This window comes from Hippoglossus stenolepis, chromosome 20 (assembly GCF_022539355.2).
Source record: "Hippoglossus stenolepis isolate QCI-W04-F060 chromosome 20, HSTE1.2, whole genome shotgun sequence".
NCBI lineage: Eukaryota > Metazoa > Chordata > Actinopteri > Pleuronectiformes > Pleuronectidae > Hippoglossus > Hippoglossus stenolepis.
This window is the reverse complement of record NC_061502.1, coordinates 9,863,585-9,885,439: the sequence shown is the minus strand read 5'-3', so window position 1 is coordinate 9,885,439 and position 21,855 is coordinate 9,863,585. Positions and strand designations below refer to the sequence as shown.

The 21,855-nt window shown below is 40.8% G+C and overlaps 1 protein-coding gene across 1 annotated transcript; it reads right to left on the bottom strand.

The window, feature by feature from the left end:
- Positions 1 to 629: 629 nt before the first annotated feature.
- On the bottom strand, positions 630 to 11,455 carry tmem63a (transmembrane protein 63A). Its single transcript, XM_035144374.2, has 23 exons — positions 11,283 to 11,455; positions 9,751 to 9,931; positions 9,496 to 9,575; positions 9,320 to 9,398; positions 8,833 to 8,870; positions 8,553 to 8,695; positions 8,202 to 8,253; positions 7,966 to 8,074; positions 7,485 to 7,555; positions 7,248 to 7,328; positions 6,685 to 6,802; positions 6,298 to 6,431; positions 5,857 to 6,000; positions 5,186 to 5,339; positions 4,986 to 5,092; positions 4,770 to 4,856; positions 4,457 to 4,522; positions 4,072 to 4,234; positions 3,639 to 3,744; positions 3,378 to 3,545; positions 2,881 to 2,996; positions 2,750 to 2,794; positions 630 to 1,915 (listed from the first exon to the last, which is right to left on the bottom strand). The coding sequence occupies exons 2-23, from the start codon at positions 9,904 to 9,906 to the stop codon at positions 1,724 to 1,726; spliced, it is 2,409 nt and encodes an 802-aa protein (XP_035000265.1). The 5' UTR covers positions 9,907 to 9,931; positions 11,283 to 11,455; the 3' UTR covers positions 630 to 1,723.
- Positions 11,456 to 21,855: the final 10,400 nt, after the last annotated feature.

Genomic DNA, 21,855 nt, shown 5'->3' with positions numbered 1-21,855 from the left:
TTTTATAAAGATTTGTCTTAAGAAGAGAGATAAAACAGGTAACCAATTCTCTTCTGGCAGATTGTTCCAGTGTGTATGGGTCCTCACGGTAAACTTTCTATCTCCTTTTAATAAACAGGGAGTTGGTGCAAGGATGCTAAAACAGGTGTAATATGGTTACATTTTTGGGATTGTGTTAGAATCCCTGGCGGCAGCATTCTGGACTAACTGTAGACTGTGGTTTGATTTCTGAGTAAGACCACTATAGAGGGAGTTACGTAGTCAAGACGAGAAAATGCATGGAAATCCCAGTGTAAGCAGTGATAGCAGAGACCATCTAAACCCTAATTTCTTATTCACCTTACACACCGGGGTTGTTATGCAGCAATTTAAGTGATGGGCCCAGACTTTTTTTTTCGATTTTACAGTTACCCCAATACTTCGTAAACAAGATTTTGAAAAAGGAGATGTGGAACCTAATGAAATCAGAGGGTAAGCTACTCAACTGCAGCTCAACAGAGCCCCCAAATGTCAAGAAGCAGTGAGAACGGTACAGTTGCTCTTGTATTTTCAAGAAAGATCAAAAAACAAAAAACAAACAAAACAAAACAAAAAAACAAACAATTTCTATCAACCACGCAACACTTTCATTTTTGTCTTAAGGGTTTATTTATTTGTTAAAATGCACAAAGCTGCAAACACATGACTCCATAGTACATTAAATAGAAAAAAATATTGACCTTTTCAAAAACATTCGTTCATTCATCATACAGCATTTTATTTTTACCTTGAACACCAATGAAAATAACACCTAACCATGGCAATATACAGCTTAAATATTCTAGCACTTGTGGTTACAAAATGCCTGAAATACTGATACAAATAGTTGTTCTCTTGTCTTATTAAAGAAGAAATTTAGCTCTTGTTACTACACAGAAACAGAGATACAAAAAGTGCATTATCAATTAGGCAAAAATTATTTCCTTGGCAGGAAATGTCATCATGTAGCATCAAAAAAGGCACTGTGGAGAAATGTGGAGACACAGAGTCCTCTTTGGCATCAGCGGCAGTAGCTTGATTATCTAGTTAATTGCATTTTTCGCCTCTTACAATTCATGTGCAATGAAATCAATTTCTGTGTTTTTCCCACAAACATTATGGCTTGATTAAATGGCAGGTTTTGGTTAAACATTCCTTGGTGACTTGGTCCTTATCAGAGAGAGATCTCGTACAGAAACATACAACATGTAGCCGTGTTTTGTGACTGACAAGATTAAGAGAGAGTAGGTTTCACGTTGGACTCTTGTGGATTGGGACAGTGCTGGGGCCTCATTTATAACTGTTGCATATGCATAAAGTGGGCTCTCTAAAGTTGGGTATAAAGAAACTTGACGGGACAATGTGTGCACTTGTACGCAAACTCCGACCCATATTTACGAACATTTTGGGGACAGGAAAGTGGTGATGCAGACGTAACCCTCTGCATGCATCACCAAGACATGACATTGGTTTTCATATAGCCCCACAGAGCCACTTAGAAATACATAAACTGTGTTCACCTTTAAACTTCCATTCCCAAATCATTTCCCAGGGTGGATCCCCAATGCACTGATTGTCGTGATCAATTTTCAAGGTGTGAAGTAATCCCCCTGTAAATATATGACTACTGCTGTGACACTTGAGTGTAATGCTGCATCATGGATGCAATGATAGAGGCCTATATGCAAATGAAAAGATATTATAATCAGGAGTCGATGAAATCTTGACTCTGATGATCTGTGATTAACTGCACTGGATCGGTTGACATGCTTTCCTCTACTAGACTGAAGCTGCTGTTCAGGCTGCTGTCTGTGGCTCCATAAGACTGATGTTTGGACCCCTGTAAGGTGCTGGCAGGTGATTCGGGATTAAGCACTCTGGGAAGGTAGACCTGTAACTATATAATACAAAAGAGAGAAATGAGTCGTGAAAACAAACAAAAAGGTTCGTAAAGACAATATTCACTTCTGTGTTTTCTTTTATTTCCCCTGCGTTGTTTGATGCATTATTGCGAGTCATGGTGTAAGTATGACTTTGATACAAAAGGAATGCTTATGATTAGGGAAAGATCTCTTGTTAGGCAAACTAGGATGCATCAGAGGGGAACAGCAAGAATGACTGGTGAGATCAGTCAGGACTTCAACAAACGGATATATCTCAATGCTATATGAAGGCAACTGGACTTGATTGAGATTCTTGAGGGTCTCAGCAACTCTCAAGGTATTAAAACCACACAAGAGTTAAAATACCCGGGACTCCCAAAACAGTCAGAGCTGAAGAAGCCTTAAGAGAGGGGAAACGTCTTTTCCAGAAGCTCATGCAAGTCAAGTTGCCTTTGTATAGCACTTAGAAATGTTCAGACAACAAGGATGACAATACTGTCCTGGTATTATTGCCTCTACCAAGGAGGTTATGTTTTTATCAGTGTTTGTTTGTCTAACTTTAGTTAGTAGAGTTAGGCAAAAACTACTGAAATACATTTTTGTGACATTTTGTGAAGGGATGAGGCATGACCCAAAGAAGAACTCATTACATTTTGGAGCAGATGTGGATTTTCTTTCACTTTCTTTGACATGACAAGATAGGAGGTTAGCCTTGGTGGAGCTATGGCGTCTCTGAGCACTCTTCTAGTATTTACACCTTCTTGTTTGTACTGTAGTTATTATTTAAGGCAAGTTTAACTAATATATTCATTCATACTGTGGAATTTGTTATCGAACAAGTACAGTACCTTAGCATTTTCTTCAGCTACTTCTTCCTCGTCCTCTTCTTTCACCTGCAGAGGAACACAAACAATATGAGGACTGGCTCGGTCAATGGTGAAGAGGTTTCCGATATATGCACACACAAGCAGACGCTCACCGTATAGTTGTGAGGGCTGAGGTATTTGAAACAGCCGAAGCACGTGTAGCTGATGCAGATGAAGACGGTGATAAACAGAACCACCAGTGTGAAAAGAGATGTGGAAGTCCAGAAGCCTAAAAACACCACACAGGCATTTAGAAATACTGACATGAGGACTTCTCTCATAACGTAGCTGCATGTTGCATCAGCACATTATAATTACATATATTTGGTCCACAGTTCCCTTGAAGAATTATGGAGTGAAACTGGATCATCTGACAGATTAGTGTGTTACATTTGATAAAAATGAATGGAGGAAATAATACCATTTGTTTTCAGTAACAAGCTGAAACAATCTAGATTCTGTGCATGTAAAATTCTTTAGAAATCTTTACAGATTCAGCTTTTGTTTTTAAGTATTAACATCAATAGATACAGTTCACTAATTGTGGTTAACTACCATTAGTGAATGTGCTGTTCACTTTTTTCTGGTTAAGCCCATGTTTGTTTCTCACCTGTTCTCAGGACAGAGAAGAAGTAAAGCCATATTAGGCAGAGGATGGGCGCGGCCATAGCTTTACTGACAGCTCCCAGGTGGACACGGCGGTCGAGGCGGGCAGGCAGGTAGACAAAGTACAGGTTGTGTTTGTCCACCATGTGCTTCAGCAGCATGTACAGTAGACCTGATGGAGTCAGACACACACACATTAAGAACCCCACCATGGAAGTGACATTGTCTATAAGTCTTATGCATAAAAGTGAAACTAACTACTCACCAAAAGGCGTAATGATGGGACAAATGATGCTGTAAGCCACAACAACGGTGAACACACAGAGGGTCCAGCCATACATCGCTCCATATTCAAATTCGTAGGCCTGGCTCTGTAAGAGAAAGTCAAAATTAGGCTGAGAATAAAGTAAATTACAGTTAAATATTCAAATTTTATTCAAATTTTCCCTAGAAATACTTCATTAAACTGTCTAGTAAGAATAATATTAATAATTTGAAATGTTTATATCACATACTGACCATCTGGCTTATATACACCTGTTTACTCTCCGACATGTTCTCATGGAAAAAGCATGTTCTGAACACGGTAGCCATTTACAATACAATTAACAACAAGTTCTTTATATATTGATACCTTTTTGTGTTTTCACTAAGAGATCAGGTATAACATTCCTCTAGTGGACAATACTGTGACAAACCTGTTTGACATATTTTCTTTCAGCGGCAGAGCGTGCGAATCCCAAACGGATGATGTAAAGCAATAACCCTGGCAACCGCAGCAGTTCCAACCCAGAGCCCACGAAAGCCGCTGCGATCACATAGTTGACAAAAAACGCCCCTTGGTCAGGTAGAAACACACACCTGGTGTAAGGAAGGAAAGGAAAACAAACGAATAAAAGAAAGGATGACAATAAGGTAGAACCAACGAGGAAAATGGATTAAAGAAAATTTGAAAATTTAAGAAACTTAAATCATGTTTACAAACTATAATAACCAACAGGTAAAAATTCAAGAAAAACTTGTATGCTTAAAATTTATAAATTTTTGATTAAAGTTTAAAGTAGAAAAGAGAAATTGACTTACTCAAACCTCACTGTCCCTTCGTTGAGGAACGTTCGATCAAACAGCCAGCGGAAAAAAACTGCGAGACTGAAAAGACAAAAAAAAAATAAAATTGCAAAAAAGTTTGGCAAACTTCCTCCTCGATGCAGCATTTTACTGTTGATACATTCTAACGTCACCTGCGATGCACATCTTACGCTCCCTAATTTTTAAGTGTGTAAGCTCCCGGTTTATTGCTGTATTTAATATACATTCATTGCTAACCTATGAACTATATATTATAAGTGGATGCTGGGAACTGTCGCTTATTAAAACTGATGGTAACACAGCTTACCTGGTGAGTCCTAGTGAGGGGAGGATGAGCACCATGAAGAGCAGGAATATGTAGAGTTTACGCATCATGCTCAGCTGCTCACTGGACCTGAGAGACAGAAGCAGCTGGATTTAAACCTTTTCCTCTCAGCTAACAGGAACCAATCACTGCACCGTGTGTGTGTATGTGTGAGAGTTAATGAGTGACTGTGTGTGTGTGTGCCTGCGTGTGTGATACCTGCTCCAGTGTGCTTCTCCTAGAGTGGAATAGTAGACTACGGTGGGAAGCAATGCAGAGAAGGTCGACAGCAGTAGAGTGGGGACGAACTGACTGATAATTGGGCTCTAAGGTGAAAAAAAACACACCAAACTGTTGATTCTCAGCTTTTAACCCAAACTCGTGACAAATAAATGTGTGTCTACATGTGCGAGTCTCACGTTGAGATAGGTGATGGGTTTTGTCACATTGAACTTGTCGATGGTGTTCATAATGATGGTGGGAGTCGTGAGGAAGGTGAGCCCGGTGAAGAGGCACAAATTGATTATCACAAAGCGCCCGAACCAGTAAAAACCCTTCACTGACAGATTCTCCCTGTAGGAAAAACACAAGCAACAGGACAGTTACACACAAAGAGGCAGCACAACATATAGAAAAGGGGTCAACTCTTATTCTTCTCTATTTCTCTTCATCAGGCAACGAAAGCACAATGTTTTAAATGTTAATATTTAGCTAAAGATGATTTAGACATTTGCAGAGGACATTATTCCCAGTGCATCAGCAGATTATATGCAATTCACAAGCAGGATTTACACTGGAGACAAATAATCAATTTCACTACATAATGAACTATTGTCTTTGCTGCACCTCATTGATATGGTTGGAACTCATGTCACAATGTAAACAGGAATATTGTTATGGTTCCAATAGTGACACAATATGACAAATGGGAGTAAAATCAAATCATAATCCAACTAGTATTTGATATAATGAATTGTGCTCCACTGTTATGCATCAGACAAACAAACTGAAGACCAATGTCCTTACTGGCAACAAATCTAATGATGAATATGGAGCAAATACTGTGAGGGGTTGGTGTGTCGGACCTTACCAGTATAAATTCTTGGGATGAGGTGCAAAGCTGACTCTCCACTTGCTTACTTTCAGAGGTTCACTATAGGACGAAGGCTGTTGCTCACCCCCACAACAGAACGTTGTGCCAACACACTTGAGAGCGTTGAAGTCTTTCAGAATGCTATGGTGAGCAAACAACAGCACAGTTGGTGATACACATTAACCAGCTCTCGACACTGACATGTACCCTGTGGTCTTAAAAGTCATGTGGTGGCAATAAAACTGAGAGAAAACTGTTCCAATCAGGCCAGAGGAAAAACACAGTCAGCCCACATTATTCTGCTGGTAGTAATAGTTGCATAACTATACTATTGGATTATATTATCATGTCTCAGGTGTTACATCAAATTTTACAGATGTTGCTGCTGTTTCTCCCACCTGTAAATACAGACATATGCACAAACAAATAGCTACGCACAATTTGGCCATGGCCTCGGTCTGCAAGGTCACAAAGGCCATCCCCAGGGGGTGTGATGGTGCCAGTTCCACCTGCTCCCTCATCTTTTCAAGAAGGTATTTTTCTTTAGCACTGTAGTACTCGATGGCATCAACCTGAGGGAGCACACACAGACACAATGATTTAAATGTTTACAACTTTACCTAATCTCTTGCTGTAAAATAGTTTGCACACCTGCTTCACTTACTATGCCTGTAAATAAGAAACAATGTTACAACCAACAAAAACTGTCTTTAGTCCAATGTATTTTTTTTTTTAACCATAAATCATGGCATAAAAAAAAAGAAAAGCATCAAGACAAACAGAAAAAACTGTTCCATCATAATTTTAGCATCTGCTCCATCTCACCTTCTCAGAGTTGCAGCAGGAACAGAGTTGTCCACACAAACGAGGGTTAATCAAATCATGTTGTCCTGTTTTCTCTAGGATACGCTCATAGTAGCGCAGGTTTTTTCCTGCTCGAATCCTGGGTGAGAAAACAAACACATGAATTGGTTTAACTTAGTGAATCTGAAGCCTAACCATGTTATACATGTACTCCTGCCTATATGTCAATATTGAACAACATGAGACTGAAACATACAGTGAAGTTGTGCTCCATAAATCTACACAAATGAATTTTAAGAGGCCAAAAAGTTCAGCAGTGTTTCCAAGAATCTATTACAATTGTCTCTGTGGGTTTGTAGCTGCAAGCCACTAATTTCACACTGCACAGAGATTGCGTTCTTTATCAACATTAATAATATAGTTAATAATTTATTAAAGGAAGATTAACTAACAACAATTAGGGAAAAAATTCTGTTCTGTAGGCCTGTATGACTTTGTGTCCTTCTCACTTACACATGTTAGTATGTTCTCATTGCCATAGAGTCACGTTATTTATTTTATTAAGTTACTTATAAATTTCTTACCTCTCCTGATCAAGGCTCATGAGCTTGGTCACGTCATAGCCCAAGGTCACAGCGCACACTTCGCAGTTCGGGTACGCCTCTCTGTAGAAAAACAGTACTGACATTTAGGAGAGGAGCAGGTGGCTACTATTGAGAGCAACATGCAAGTTCGGTGCATCAACATATAAAGTATAGATAGTGTATAAGTAAACTTTATACAAGATGGAGCAGTGGAAGGAATCAGTTCCGTCCACTCACGTGAAATGGGCCTTTACATCTTCTTCTTTTGCTGTTTTAGGAACCGAAAGCACAAACAAGGTGTTTCTGGTCTGCAAAGTGAAAAACAGAAAGACACATCAGTCACGTTTCCTCACAGGTCAGTGACATCAAATGAATGTGATTCACCACACTATAATCAGTTATAGCTTTTATTATGTACTTAGGTCCTCATAAACAGGTGTAATCCAGTTTAAGACTAGAATGGCAATCAGTAGAGAGCATACGTCCACCTAGGCACAACAGCCCCCGAATGAAATAACATTTGAATTCACAAGATCCCCTTTTTTCATGTGAAGAGGAAATCAACAAAAATGTTGAAACACACCCTATCTCACATATATCGTCCTTTGCGTAGGTAATAAATAGTATCAGTGAGATACAGACCAAATGTGGATGATCAGAATGTTATACAAAATAATATCAAATCTTACACTCTAGTCGTGAGTAGTCATAGACTCACCATCTCTCTGCTTATGTCTTGTACTTGAGATGTGTGACGTCGCAGCACAAAAACTGCCAGGATCAAAAAGAAAACAGCAACCACTGTGTGCGCCCATAACAGGTTGTTTCTAGAAGCAAACACAAGACACAGAGAAAGATTTAGGGATGAGCAAACCACAAGGCTCCTCTGCAATGCAAACCTTTTACTCATATATCCATTCATTGTTTTATTTCATACTCTAATAGAGTAGTTACCCATTTGAAAGATTTCCAATAGTTGTCCTTCCAAAATCCTTGGCCTCACTACCTGAAAGAGATAAACAGCACTTTTTAAATATAAGTGTGGTTCAGACAAGAATGTGAACAGAACCACTGACAAAATAAAAATCACAATCTAAAGACAAGACACTGATTATGAAGTGGACACAGTTCAACCCCTCCATGTTGATTGCTTGATTCACTTGAAGCCACCAGAAACTATTTAGTAAATACACACCTGAATCAGTCTATAACACATCTAAAGGAACTTTGGGATATTATTGTCATTCTGTCATTTATCATTGTGTAAATTTGAGCTGTAATCAGAGACAGTGATGTCTAACCCACCTTGTAGGTCTCCACTCAGGTTGATAGGCAGTATGACTGACAGGGAGATGACAGTGATGATGGACAGCAGGACGATCAGATGGCGCTGAAAGGATAAGTAGTGAACAGCGTCCGGGCCACTTTTGGATTTCACTTTGTCATCACTGTAACACACACAGAGACACTGATTAGAGGAAACCAACACGTCTTGTATACGAATCATAATAAAAAAGATATAGATGAGCCACAAGTTAAGAAACATTAATCAACAAAGGAGGAATCAAACCACAGAGTCACACACTTCATACTGATGATGTAAGGAAGCCAAGAGCAGAATCCCTGAAGACAAAGACAGATATTTTAATCACACCAACATACAATAAAGATTACATTGATAAAGAATCTTTGGTATGTTCTTCGTTTATCTCACCAAATGCATACTGAGAATAAAATCATATTTAAACCCTAGGATGTCACGTCAGTTATCTTAAATGTACGATACATAACTTATGCCGCTACGGGTCCCTCAATCAAAACAATAACTAAAGACCTAGTATGATATTGTCGTGAAGCAGATCAAGGGAGCTGTTATTTTCATTCACTATCTGCGCTTATGCAATAAAGTTTTACTCAAGAAACAGCAATTAATATTCGTGATATATTTCGAGTGACAAATACAAAAAAAACTGCCGACTGCCTAACTGTCTATTAGTGGGTTTTCCCTTTGTCATATGTTGTTTGCCCCAGAAGTTATAGCAGAGATGGGCAAACAAACAATTTTTCTTTACCTGTTCATACTCTAAGGCATCCTCAGTAGACACAAATGATGACGTGTGTCTTTTGCGACTGTGCATTCCCTTGGTGAGCCTGGAACACAAAGTTCAGTTGGTTTACAGCACTTTTATTGGTCAGTGTGTCTACCACACCTATCAAAAGCCTCAGGTTTGTCAAGTTGTGAACTGACCCTTCGTTGTCTGCGACCAGAGCTAATCGCCCATGGTCCCAAAACGTCCTCCTGATAATCGAGAAGATGACCAGCAGCACCTGTAGATGATAAGAAAAGTCATTATAGCTCATTGTTGTCTCTTTCTTCATCTATCTTTATACTTGAAGGTGTATTTGTTGGGAAGAATAAAGAAAATGTACTGCCTCTAAAAACAAGACAGAAGGAATTACAGATAACTGGGATCACAGGACTCATCAGAAGTAAAACACCTACCAGAAAGACAGAAAAATCCAGCAATAGGACGACCGGCACTCCTCCAAACGGGACTCCACTGAGAACAGTGTTGTTTGTGTTTCTGTAGCAGGTGCTATTGTCCAGGAAGATAGAGGAAGATCCAACTTTTGGAACTGACCCCCACAGGGACGCCATCTCCGGAGCGGAACCAGCAGTTCGTCTGCAGAGACCAGAAACAGGGGAAATGTTGAGAAATGACCTCCCAGAGCCAAAGCTTCTCCAACAGTGTGATTAAAAACTTAATCTATTGGGGGTTTTTTTTATATTTGTAACTTTTTTTTCTATTAAATGTGGGACACAGAGTCCAAGTTGGAATATTTAAATTGTTTGCTTTGTCTAAGCACCGGTTAAAAAAGATTTAATATTTAATTAAAAATGTTTTAAGCATCTTTTGTAACATATTATAGAAGAACAGCTCTTTACCACTTGTGAAACAATCATTCCATAACGTGTCGCAGCTAATTCTTATTGAAAATAGACAGAATGATTAGAATGATCTGAAGATTGACGAGTTCAATGAAAGTGGACCTGTGAATTTGGTTTGAATCCAATTATTTACTCTGAGTGGGTCGGTCTTTAACCGTTTATGAGTGATTGCTTTTTTTTGTTGTTGTTGCAAAAGTAATACAGGTGGTATCTGCCATTTCCTGTTATTCCTTTTGGCAAATCAACCAAACAAAGCATTGTGCATTCAAATGAAAATCTGTCACCCAAGAACCTGTTGCATGATTGTCCTACATAAAATAACTGAAACTTTGGGGCAGTTCAAAAGTTTAACCCCCTGTCCTGTCACCTATTTCAGAAAAGAATATACATCGATGTCATAAACAGTAGCTGTCTGACACATCTGCACACAATAATTACGACTGTTTTTTATTTTTTCCCGAGACCGACCACAGATTTAAGGGTTTCGCTTGGGGCGTGACAGGGACTCAAACCTAGCTCAGAGCAACAGTGAGGGACTGTGTGGTCCCACCGCTGGAGTCCGTGTCCGATCCCCCTGGTCACGATCATTAGCGAGGCCCCACCCCATCCGCAAATTGATGAGCCACGCTCGCGGATGTCACGAGGGAACAGTTGTACGTTATAAAAAAAACGGTTTAAAATAAATAAATAAAACAGTTAACCCGTGACATTACAATTTCCGGGTGGGAAAACTTAAAAAGCGGACAGATGAGTGTTGTCCTCTCCGGTTTTGGGGGCTCACACATTTCCCTGCGAGTGACACCTCGTCGCTTGTTTGAACAGCTGTATTTTGACAAGAAGAGGAAAGACCGTGGCCGAGCCGGAGGTGTCATGGCGCTTTACTGGCCGAGCAGAAAGTTTCATAACAAAAAAGCTGAGCTCAACAGAAGCGGGCCGAGCGAGGCGACTCGTAACGCGACAGCTGCGGCGGCGAGAAGTCACAGGAAAGATAGCGAAGCTCAACTCCGCCGGGGCCAGCGGGAGAGGAGACATATGTCAACATCCGCGAGCCTGAACCCGGATCTGCCTGTGTGGAGAGTACTCACCCACCGCTGCCTGGGGGAGTGATGACACGTCCTACCTACGGGGAGTCTTCGTCATGTTCCGTAGGGAGGAAGAAGACATGTTTCTGTACAGTACGAACCTGCTGTGGGTGTGCGTGTGTGTGTGTGTGTGAGATCAGCTCCGTCACCGCTCCCTATCACACTGCGCCTCTGCGCATGCGCGGTAGTGTTGTAGGTTTTGAAGTCACTTCTAGAGCCTCCCTGAGTTTCACTGTGTGTAGGCCCTCCACTGTGTAGACCCTCCACTGTGTAGACCCTCCACTGTGTAGACCCTCCACTGTGTAGACCCTCCACTGTGTAGGCCCTCCACTGTGTGTGAGCCCTCCACTGTGTAGACCCTCCAGTGTGTAGACCCTCCACTGTGTAGCCCTCCACTGTGTAGGCCCTCCACTGTGTAGACCCTCCACTGTGTAGACCCTCCACTGTGTAGGCCCTCCACTGTGTGTAGACCCTCCACTGTGTAGGCCCTCCACCTGTATTTCACTGTGTGTAGACCCTCCACCTGTGTTCATTGTGTAGACCCTCCACCTGTGTAGACCCTCTAGCTGTGTTCATTGTGTAGACCCTCCAGCTGTTGCATTTGGGTACAATTCATTATGAATGATTATGGTCAAAATGGTAAATCTTGGCTATTTTTAATCAATAGTGAGATCCCGATTATTTATCAGGATTATTCTTTGGTTTTAAAGACAAAATATTTTCACTGCCCGCTCAGATTTAAATAACAGAGCACTGTGTTCACTTCAACGTTGTGCCTCGTTCTTGCTAATGTGCAAATCTGGGTATGTGCCTCGGAGGATTTGCTGAATTTTGAAGGGGGCCTCAGGCCTCCAAAGTTTGGAAAGCTCTGAACATATATGATGTTAAATAGATAAATAATATGTTATTTCAACATATGTTTAATTTGAGAGGTGTTACTCATACTGATGAACCCATAGACTACAATGACACTCAGTAATAGCCAACACCCAACAGTCCCCCTATTAAATCAAATTTAAACTATAAGTCCCCTAAACATGCCTGATTTTTTTTTAATAAGATCCACTTCATACAGGTTTATTAGTGGATTTATTTTTAGTGTAACTTCCGCTGGCAATTCCTGATAATTCCAACACTGAAAGAAAAATCATAAAAACATGTTTTTCTCATTTGGCCATTAGTGATTACAGTGTAATTATTGCAGTAATTAAATTGTTTTCCTACCTTTATGCTTTTGTCACATCGAGAAGGATACTAAATTGTTGAACACATATGTCACACTGACTTCTCTGTTTCGATGGTTAGAACTGCTTCTGTTTGGGGAGGCATCCGATGTCAGATAGTAGTTATGATGCTAATCACAGCTGGTTTTCCAGATTTGGGTCACTCATTGTCGAATTCAGTCGTTGTATCAGTCAGTTTTGAAAATATCAGCTCACAGCAGTAGGTCATCCCAAAGAGAGATGCAAACTTTATAGTGCATGTCTCCCTCTGAATGGAAAAATTAACGAGCAAAGGGTTGTACTTATGTTTGAGCTGCTTAGCTCAATGATTATGTGCTTAACATTTTGCTTAACAAATATGTCCAGTTCCTTTTTGTTGACTTTTAATGTACTGAAAGCTTTCACTAAACGCCTGAAGTAGTTTTTCACACACCAGCATATCAGTCAAAGCAGGCTCTTGTTCTTGCTGTAAAGTAGATTTTGTGTTACGCCTTTCCAGTTGCACTTGCTACATTTAATTTCAAATGATTTCACATTTGAAAGCAGAGCTAAGAAACCAGTTGAGCTCTTGAAGCTTGATATTTGGCTCTGAGGGGTACTTGGTACTGTCCCTCAGGGCGACCAAATCACACAGCCTCCAGTTATCACTAAGTTCCATGGCAGGTTTTCCCTTCATCTCCCTCACTTCCTCCCTCAGTTTCTAAAACCATGAGAGCATGCTTGCACAACTCAGCCATTGCACAGTGGTAAACCACATCCCTGTTCTCTGACTGAAGCTCGCTCAATAGCTCCTTGAACTGGTCGTTGTTTAGCCTTTTGCTATTATAAACGTGGGGAGGCCCAAAGGTTTCACTGGACCTGCAGGAAATCTTGGATCACATTACAGGATTGCGCAAGAGGCCATTACTCTGCCGTATCGTTACACAGAAAATTGTTTTTGGTTGCTATATTGATTTAAAATCTAAAATATAATGATAGGTACTTCAAGTTTCTATGATTGTACCTCTATCGTGCAACAGACTTGGGTGGAACCAGTTGGAAACTAATTCACCTTAACTCTGCACATGGAACATGATTCAATTGAAGTCTATAATAATTTGATGCAGTAAAACAGTAATACTTTGCTATTGGAGCTTGAGTAAGTTAGATTTGTGGTGACTTACATTTTAGAGGTTAGTCATAGGTCAAATGTTTTAATATTCAAAGTTACCAGTAACTACAGCTGTTAAATAAATCCAGTGGAGTAAAAAAGTATATTTCACTCTGTGGAGTATTAAGCTGCATAAATGAGAAATATTAAAGTTAAACTGTATTTGCGACACAAGTAAGTTACAGAAACACTGCGACAGATAAATAGCCTGTTTTTACACACCAGAGGGCACCAGAGCAAGCTTCTTTATTTCCTTTAGCTATTCAAAAAGCAATTTTTAACTTTCAAGGGAAATGGAAAAAAAATACATTAAAACATAATATTTCCATGAGAAGAAACTCAGAAACATTGTTAATTCAAAAAAACATACTCTACTTAAAGAGGCTCTGTAAAGTTTTTGCTATTGCTACTGTAGCCAAAGTTCCAATCGCAGAAAAAGATATAGAGCTCAGAATGAAACTTTTTCCTTTAGATCTGTCTCCAGAGAGAATGCAGCACCAGTGTTAACTCATGTTTCTATCACTTGTTTGCTTCTTAGCCATAGAATCAAGTCTGCCTTCAAGAAGTAGCGCCACTTAGAGGATATATTATAACCTCTTGTCTAGTGAACACAACAATAACTAACCATTACTGGGTGTCATCTGTGTGACACTGAGAGCGATTACTCCTCCGATTTGACAGCCGTTTCCGGGTAGAAAACATATTTTGCTGAGTTATTATGATAAATATCATGATGTGCTGCTGGCATTAACTACTTTAAGGGCAATGTTTACTAATGTTGTTGGGATCGTCCTCCTTGCACGCCTGCATACCCCTGTTGTGCATGCATCTGTGGGACCCATCTGCATCCCCCTCGCTTCCTTGGGGGTGATATTATTTGGTGGTAAATAACCACTGGTAGTGCCAAACACGGCAGGTACTTTTTGGCTTGAGCGTCACCTACATCTCAGTTCCATTAAGAACATTTTACAGTACATCATCCTTGCAGTGTACGTGGTAGTGGTGGTCTGTCCCCTGTGGCTTGCAGTCAAATATCCAATGTCCAAATGGTAATCAGTGTAGGAGACACACATTTGACATGATATTTCCTTTTCCTGCATTGGATCCATGCTAAGCTATATTGGCGATCGAGCCTCATCAGCTTTGGTTGCTGCTTTCATGAGCACAAAGCTGCCAGGTGGTTGTCATCCTGTTCTGTCATTTCCTCACAAAGTGCTACATGAGTCTGTTTAAGCAGGAAGTAAACACTTTCCAGCAGGATGTTAGGAATTACTCTCTGGGTCAAATCCATGATGAGGATTGTAACTGGGTCTCATCTCCATTTAGCTCTGCAGGGATTCGAAACAGACGGACCACAGCCCGTCCATGAGCTCTAGCAGTGTGAGTGACAACAATAAGAGGCTGGTTAGGACATTTTTTAATTTACCACCATAAATAACAAAGTGATTCACAATAGTGAACAAATGCATTGAAAATATTTACAACTGTAGGCCAAAATGTAGATGCTCATAAAAACCACCAAACCGTTTCCATTACTGATTAACTATCTTCCTAATTTATACAATTTATTAAATTCATTGACAAAATCATTGTTTGGTTTGGTGCCAAATTCATGTCAAAACAGATCCAATTTCTCTTCGTGTATCTGCAGCCTTTCCTCTCAAAGATCCCACTTAAAACCAATCAATCAATCCAACTTTATTTATAAAGCACCTTTCAAACATATCAAATGCAATTCAACGTGCTTTAAAGGCGATTGACAAAACATAGGATGTTAAAAATGAATTTTAAAAATGTGTTAAAAACATTCAGATTTTCAGCCTAATGCATACCAAAGGAATCAATAATAAGAAACAACAGTTAGGAACATACATAATCAATAGAAATGTTTTTAGCTAAAAAGGATCAGCAACACTTATAAACCAGATGAGATCATTGTGTCTTTTCCAGGAAAGATAAAAGCTTTTATGTGACTCATCTCATCTGATCGGTGATCAGTCAATGTTGTGCTTTAACGAGAATCAATTGAGCAGAACATGAGACACAGCAGAGAGAATGCGGGTTGTTCCACATTGTGAGACATCACAGTGGATGTGTTATTGTGGCTTGTAGGACAGGGCATTGATAACTAACGTCACGGGCCCCTATCAGATGTGCCACTGGTCAAATTAACGAATCCAATGCAATTAGTCATTCAATTTACTGTGAGATTCTGTGGTTGCTCTGAGCATGTCTCTCTCTCCCTCTCTCGTACTCTCTCTCTTTTCTCTGGTTTTCCATTATGGGATTTTCTGTTTATCTGTTGTGGTCTTGACTGTTCATTTCTGCTTCCTGTGTCGTGCTGTGTGTGTTTGTCTGTGTTTCTTGTCTCTGTGTGAAAGTGTATACACAGTGATGTCCGTGTTGTCAGTGTGTGTATGCCAACATCAATCTGCCTGTGTGTGTACGTGTGTGACTCTGTGTGTGTGTAGTGACTGTTCATGCCTCACTGTGGGACGCGTTGATTAGTGCTCACTGCGGCTCAGCTCCCAGCTGTCCTTGCGACTGGCCGCTGATTGAAACCAATCAGGCTTGCGATGGCCCCATCGCGGTGACCCCTCACCCCTCCCACCCCTGGCCTAATCACCTGCTGATTGGCCCACGCAGGGCCCCCTCCCGTTGGCACGGAAGGTTAATTTGACCAGCGGATGAAGGCTCCAGGAGGGAATAGGAACGTGCGCTGGGTGATATTGCATGGATATAGCCCACCTGTCAATCACAGCCACTTAAAGGGGAGTAGCTAGGGAAACACTGACAACCAGGGAGGAAGATGGAGAGAGAGAGAAAGGATGGAAAGGAAAGAAAGAGTAGCGTTGGTTAAAAACATCCAGTTTACTTCTGGATACAGCATTATGTTACACATCTAAAAGAAAATCCTCACTCAATGTTCACTTGCTATGTATTTACTGAGCGTGTTGTGTATCCCACAGCAAACGCTGTAAACAAATATACAGCGTTTGCTGTATATTCTCTGTTGGAGAAACAGAGTTGAATGAATTAAATCTGAGCACCATCCATGAATGAGACCACAAGATGCTGGTGAAAGTTCTGGAAAAGCAAGATGGAGATGAGATGTTGTTTCTTTTGATTTAAGTATGAACTCTCACGCTCGGTATATTGTTTTAGTTTATTTACTTTACTTTACACCTCCATCCCTTTCTCATAAAGTTTGACTTAAATCATCTGTATGCTTTTGCTATGTATTGACTATTACATATGTTTACTATTACAATCCTATGAAGAATAGAAATATGATCACAAAACAATAGAATCCAATGGACGATATACCTCACTGTTACATCGTATGAACACTCCCTCACCAAAACAAAAAGCGGATATATATTATAGTGATTTTTATTTGTGAGTTACACACATAAATATCAGTGATATTGCGAAACATGTTTTTCAACAGACAAGCCAATATTCATAGATATGGATCAAAATCTCAGGATATGTGATCTTAAGTAACATTTTAATTTCATTTGTTTATCCATCATATATTTCCCATTTTGATACAACCAGTACATACAGTGTATGCAATATACTCCAGGAATATTGCAGTGTGTAGGATTATCCAGAGGGTGGCAGTGTTGTATACAGTGTAAAAAATTTCGACTTGTGTAATAAAAGGTCTATTAATAGTCCAATGCTTTATGTTCTACTCTATTTTGATGTTTAGGTCTGATTTATTTAGACTTTTACTTCAGTGTGTAGAATATACTCTGTGTTTAACAGAGTATAGTCCAACAATAAACCCCACCTGCATGAAGGTTTTATTAAGTTTTATTAAAGTTATTATTAACTGTATTGATAGTCTGTTGCATTAGTTTTACATACAGAATTAAGTGGCATTATAGTTGAGGTTTTTCTAGATGTTGGAAGAAGCAGTTTCACAAAAATGATCTCTTAACTCATGCTTGTCTTCTTCTGGAGTTTATCTTGTGGCAGTTGTTATCTCAGGTGATAAGACTCAAAAGCCCTGGATGAAATCTAGTATGTAACCCTTGAGGTAAGTAACTCCATAGATTCACATTTATTTCTACAGCCGAGGACTGGTTTTTATTTGTACTTTTGGAAAAGTGCCGTTCTTTGCAGTGTGTGTGTGTGTGTGTGTGTGTGTGTGTGTGTGTGTGTGTGTGTGTGTGTGTGTGTGTGTGTGTGTGTGTGTGTGTGTGTGTGTGTGTGTGTGTGTGTGTGTGTGTGTCATCAAAGATACTTTCTCTCACCGCCAACATTTTGACAACGACAAACCCTTTCCCCCCCACACTCGTGTAACTTTTCTTAACCGTGTCAGCTCATAGTTTTCACCTTATCCCAGTGCACTGGTTTGTGTGTGTGTGTGTGTGTGTGTGTGTGTGTGTGTGTGTGTGTGTGTGTGTGTGTGTGTGTGTGTGTGTGTGTGTGTGTGTGTGTGTGTGTGTGTGTGTGTGTGTGTGTGTGTGTGTGTGTGTGTGTGTGTGTGTGTGTGTGTGTGTGTTCCTGGACTTATATCTGTCTGAGGACCATTTTAAGCATATACCCTACAGAGTGAGGACATTTAATGAGGGTTAAGACTTGGTGTTAGGGTTAGAATTACCTTTAGGTTAGGGTTAGGCATTTAGTTTAGATTGTTAAGGTTAGGGTAAGGGGGTAGGGAATGTATTGTGTCAATGAGTGTCCTCACTAACATAGAATTACAAAACTGTGTGTGTGTGTGTGTGTGCGCATGTGGTTTGTGGCAGGTTCTTCTCCCTCCCAGTCTCTGGTGGGCAGAATAATGTTGCCATATTACCATATCATTACCATATCATTTCCATGTCATTATCATACTGCAGCCTGCGATATGTGTCTGTCTGCGTGTGTGCATGTGTGTGTGCGTGTCTCAACTTTGCATCAGATCTTCAACTGTTTCTCTTTATGTTTCTCTCTCCTCTCTCTCTCTCTCTCTCTCTCTCTCTCTCTCTCTCTCTCTCTCTCTCTCACACACACACACTCACAAATGCTCACACACATACACACACACAATCCCCTGCAGGAATACACACATCCGCCTGACATGCGCCCTCTGTTTTTCTCTGTCAGTGACTCTATCTCTCTATCGCTGTCCCATATCCATGTAAGCGCATCATAATTCTCAATAATCTACCATTCATAATCCTTGTTTGCTTATTTGTTTTGTGTTAATCTAAATGCCAATTAAAATTAACCTGTCAATGGAGAACCCACAATAGATTTATTTTAGACAAGGAGCTGGACATGTTCTGTCGTCCTGTATTCTCACGGCTAAAATGTATTTAATTTAAACATGGTTTTTGCTGACTTATTGATATTATTGTATTTCACTTAACTTAGCTTTAATTTTAAACTTTATTTTGGTCAGTTTTGTACAGAGAAATACCACAGACAAGGGGACAACACACAGGGTTGTCAAGGGTAAATTAATGTCAAATAAGATCTGTGAGTGCTTTGTGTTTGTTATTGCCCCATGAATGATTATTTACAGGTTTTTCTTAGTCTTAAACGCCTGTAAACTAAATATCAATAAATTGTGGTCAGACAAAATATGCAATCTGAGGACTTCAACTTAAGCTTTGAAACTGTAATGCTCATTTTCACTTTTTCTGTTGTTTTTTCTGTTTTTTGTTTAAAAATCAGTTTAACTCGCAATCCATAAATCAGTCAATGAATCAAAAACAATGTTAGCTGCTGTCTAAACTGTCATTAAAAGCTACATGGACAGAGTGAAGAGTTTCTCCACTGTTTGTATCTGACAAACATCTAAGATTAGATTTCACTTTTGAATCTTATTGTCCATGAGAATTAGTCCATGCCCATTGGTTCTGCATTAAAAGAACAGTGATTTACTGATGAGCCAGCACCTCTGTCATTATCATGTCCGTCTGTCTGCAGACCGGAACAAATGTAAGATTCAATTGAACCAGACACCCTGCGTCCCTTGTTCCTCACAGTCATCAGTGATGGGGGGTGTTGGAGCACTGAGACCACTCACTACCAACACATTTTGGATAAATGATAATATCGCATGTTTTGGACACAGTCAGAGCTGCTGCAGTAATCAAGAGCAGCACGCCCGCCTCAGTAATACAGTCGGTCAGCCATTCTGGCTCTGATTCTCGCCCTTCAACGTCCGCCATTTTGGGGGGTCTGCAGCTGCCAGAAAAAGCCCATTTAGTGAGGGGAGCATGTTTGGGGTCGCGCCCTTGTTTACATGGGGAGCCAGAGCTGATGGTTTTAAAATGGCGTCCAGATGGTGACAGAGGCTTGATTGCAGCAGAGGGGGCTCTGTGTGTCCCGCCCACTCCTGCTGTCCAGCTACTTTAGCTCTGAAGCATCTCTCTCTCCCGCCTATCATCAAGCCACCACCACTCCTGTTTTTATCACTCCCTGCTCCGTCAAACACTGCTCAGAGCCAGTATTGTGTGTTTCCTCGGTGGACGAGTCTCTCTGCACTTGTCTTTATATCCCACTCTGCCTTATCTCTGCCATCATTTCCTCCTTTTCCCTCCCTTTACCTCCTTTGCTTCCCACTGATTTACTTACTCAACACACCACCAGCCTCAAACGCACACACACGCCTGCAGGTGATGCGTGGCAGCAGTGTGTGTACAGTGTCTGCGTGATGGATTGGACTGCCCGTTGTTAAATTACAGCACATAGCTGCCATCCCGCTCAGAGCACGAGCTTAAATAAGAGAGCATGCTCTTATTAAGATGGAAAAGGAGGGATGGAGGAATGGAAGAAGAAGAGATACATAGTTTGATGAAGCGAGACAGAGACAGTAGGTTGAGAGAGGGGGGTGTCAGCCTCAAGCTTCCAGCCATCTCTGTGTATTCACTGTCTGCTTGATCACTCCAGAGAGGAGGGACGGCAGAGCAGAGGGGAAAAGGGGGGAGTTATAGAAAGTGGGGAATATGATGTGGAGGATAGAGGGGAAGCAGGGGATTGAGGTGAAGGATGAGGATGGAGGAGAGGGGGAGGGAAGCTGCTGTGTATTGGAGGAAAAGTGGGGGAGAGGGGAATGAGAGGGTGGGCCGTCGCAGATACAGATGTTGTGATTGTGTATTTGTCAGTGTGAAATATGATTAGTGTTCTCTCTCATTAGGGAGCTGATCACCCCTGTGATTCACCACACACACACACACACACACACACACACACACACACACACACACAGAGTTCCAGTGTGAAAGCAGAGGTGCTAAATGGGTAACCAAAAGTGTGTCAGGATGTCTCGTTTGTGTGTGTGTCCATGTGAGTGTGTGCGTCTCTGTTTGAGTTGGCATTTAGCACTTTTTGACTTGTGAATGGGTTTGTCTGCATCTGTTCATGGAAACATTTGTGCCAACGAATCTACATGCATGGGATTCCTTGTGTGTGTGTGTGTGTGTGTGTGTGTGTGTGTGTGTGTGTGTGTGTGTGTGTGTGTGTGTCTGTGTCTGTGTCTGTGTGTCTGTGTGTCTGAGTCTGCATTTAGCCATTTTTGACTTGTGAATGGGTTCATCTGCAACTGTACATGAACACATTTGTGCCAACACATCTCTGTGAATGTAATTCCTCACAGTTGTGTGTGAGTGTGTGTGTGTGTGTGTGTGTGTGGAGCCTGACAAGCGTACACTCTCGCCCCCGTCGTGGAAGCTGGTAAGTGATTCCACAGGCTGTTGGCAGAGCTCCAGTTCAGCTCAGTGAGAGACAGAGGAAGGAGAGAAACAAGCAAACAGAGGAGAGACGGAGAGATAGAGATGGAGAGAGAGAGAAGAGAGAAGCAGCGGCTGTGTAATTAGTAGCAGGTTTTCGCAGCCCTCTGCTTCTGTTTAATTAAAAACTGAAAGAGGGAGAGAGGAAACAGGGAAGGCGAGGGAGGCTGCAAGAGTGAAAGAGAGTTTCTGCATAGTTATTCTGTTCTTGCCAGGGGCAGGTGCGAGGCTGGCACCGGGAAAGATGCCCAGCAGCTCCAGCGTTACCCACAAGGCTTTGGGAGGAATAGTTAAAGGGGATTCATTTAAAATGAATTAAAAGTCAACACTTTTGAGGTCTCTCATGTTAAATGATACAAATGATGGGTTTTGTCTTGTATAGTGATAGTGACAGGGCTGATGAGTGATAATGATGAAGGTGGTGATATTGAAGGCCTTTTTTTTATTTTTTTTATCCTGCAGCTGTGTAT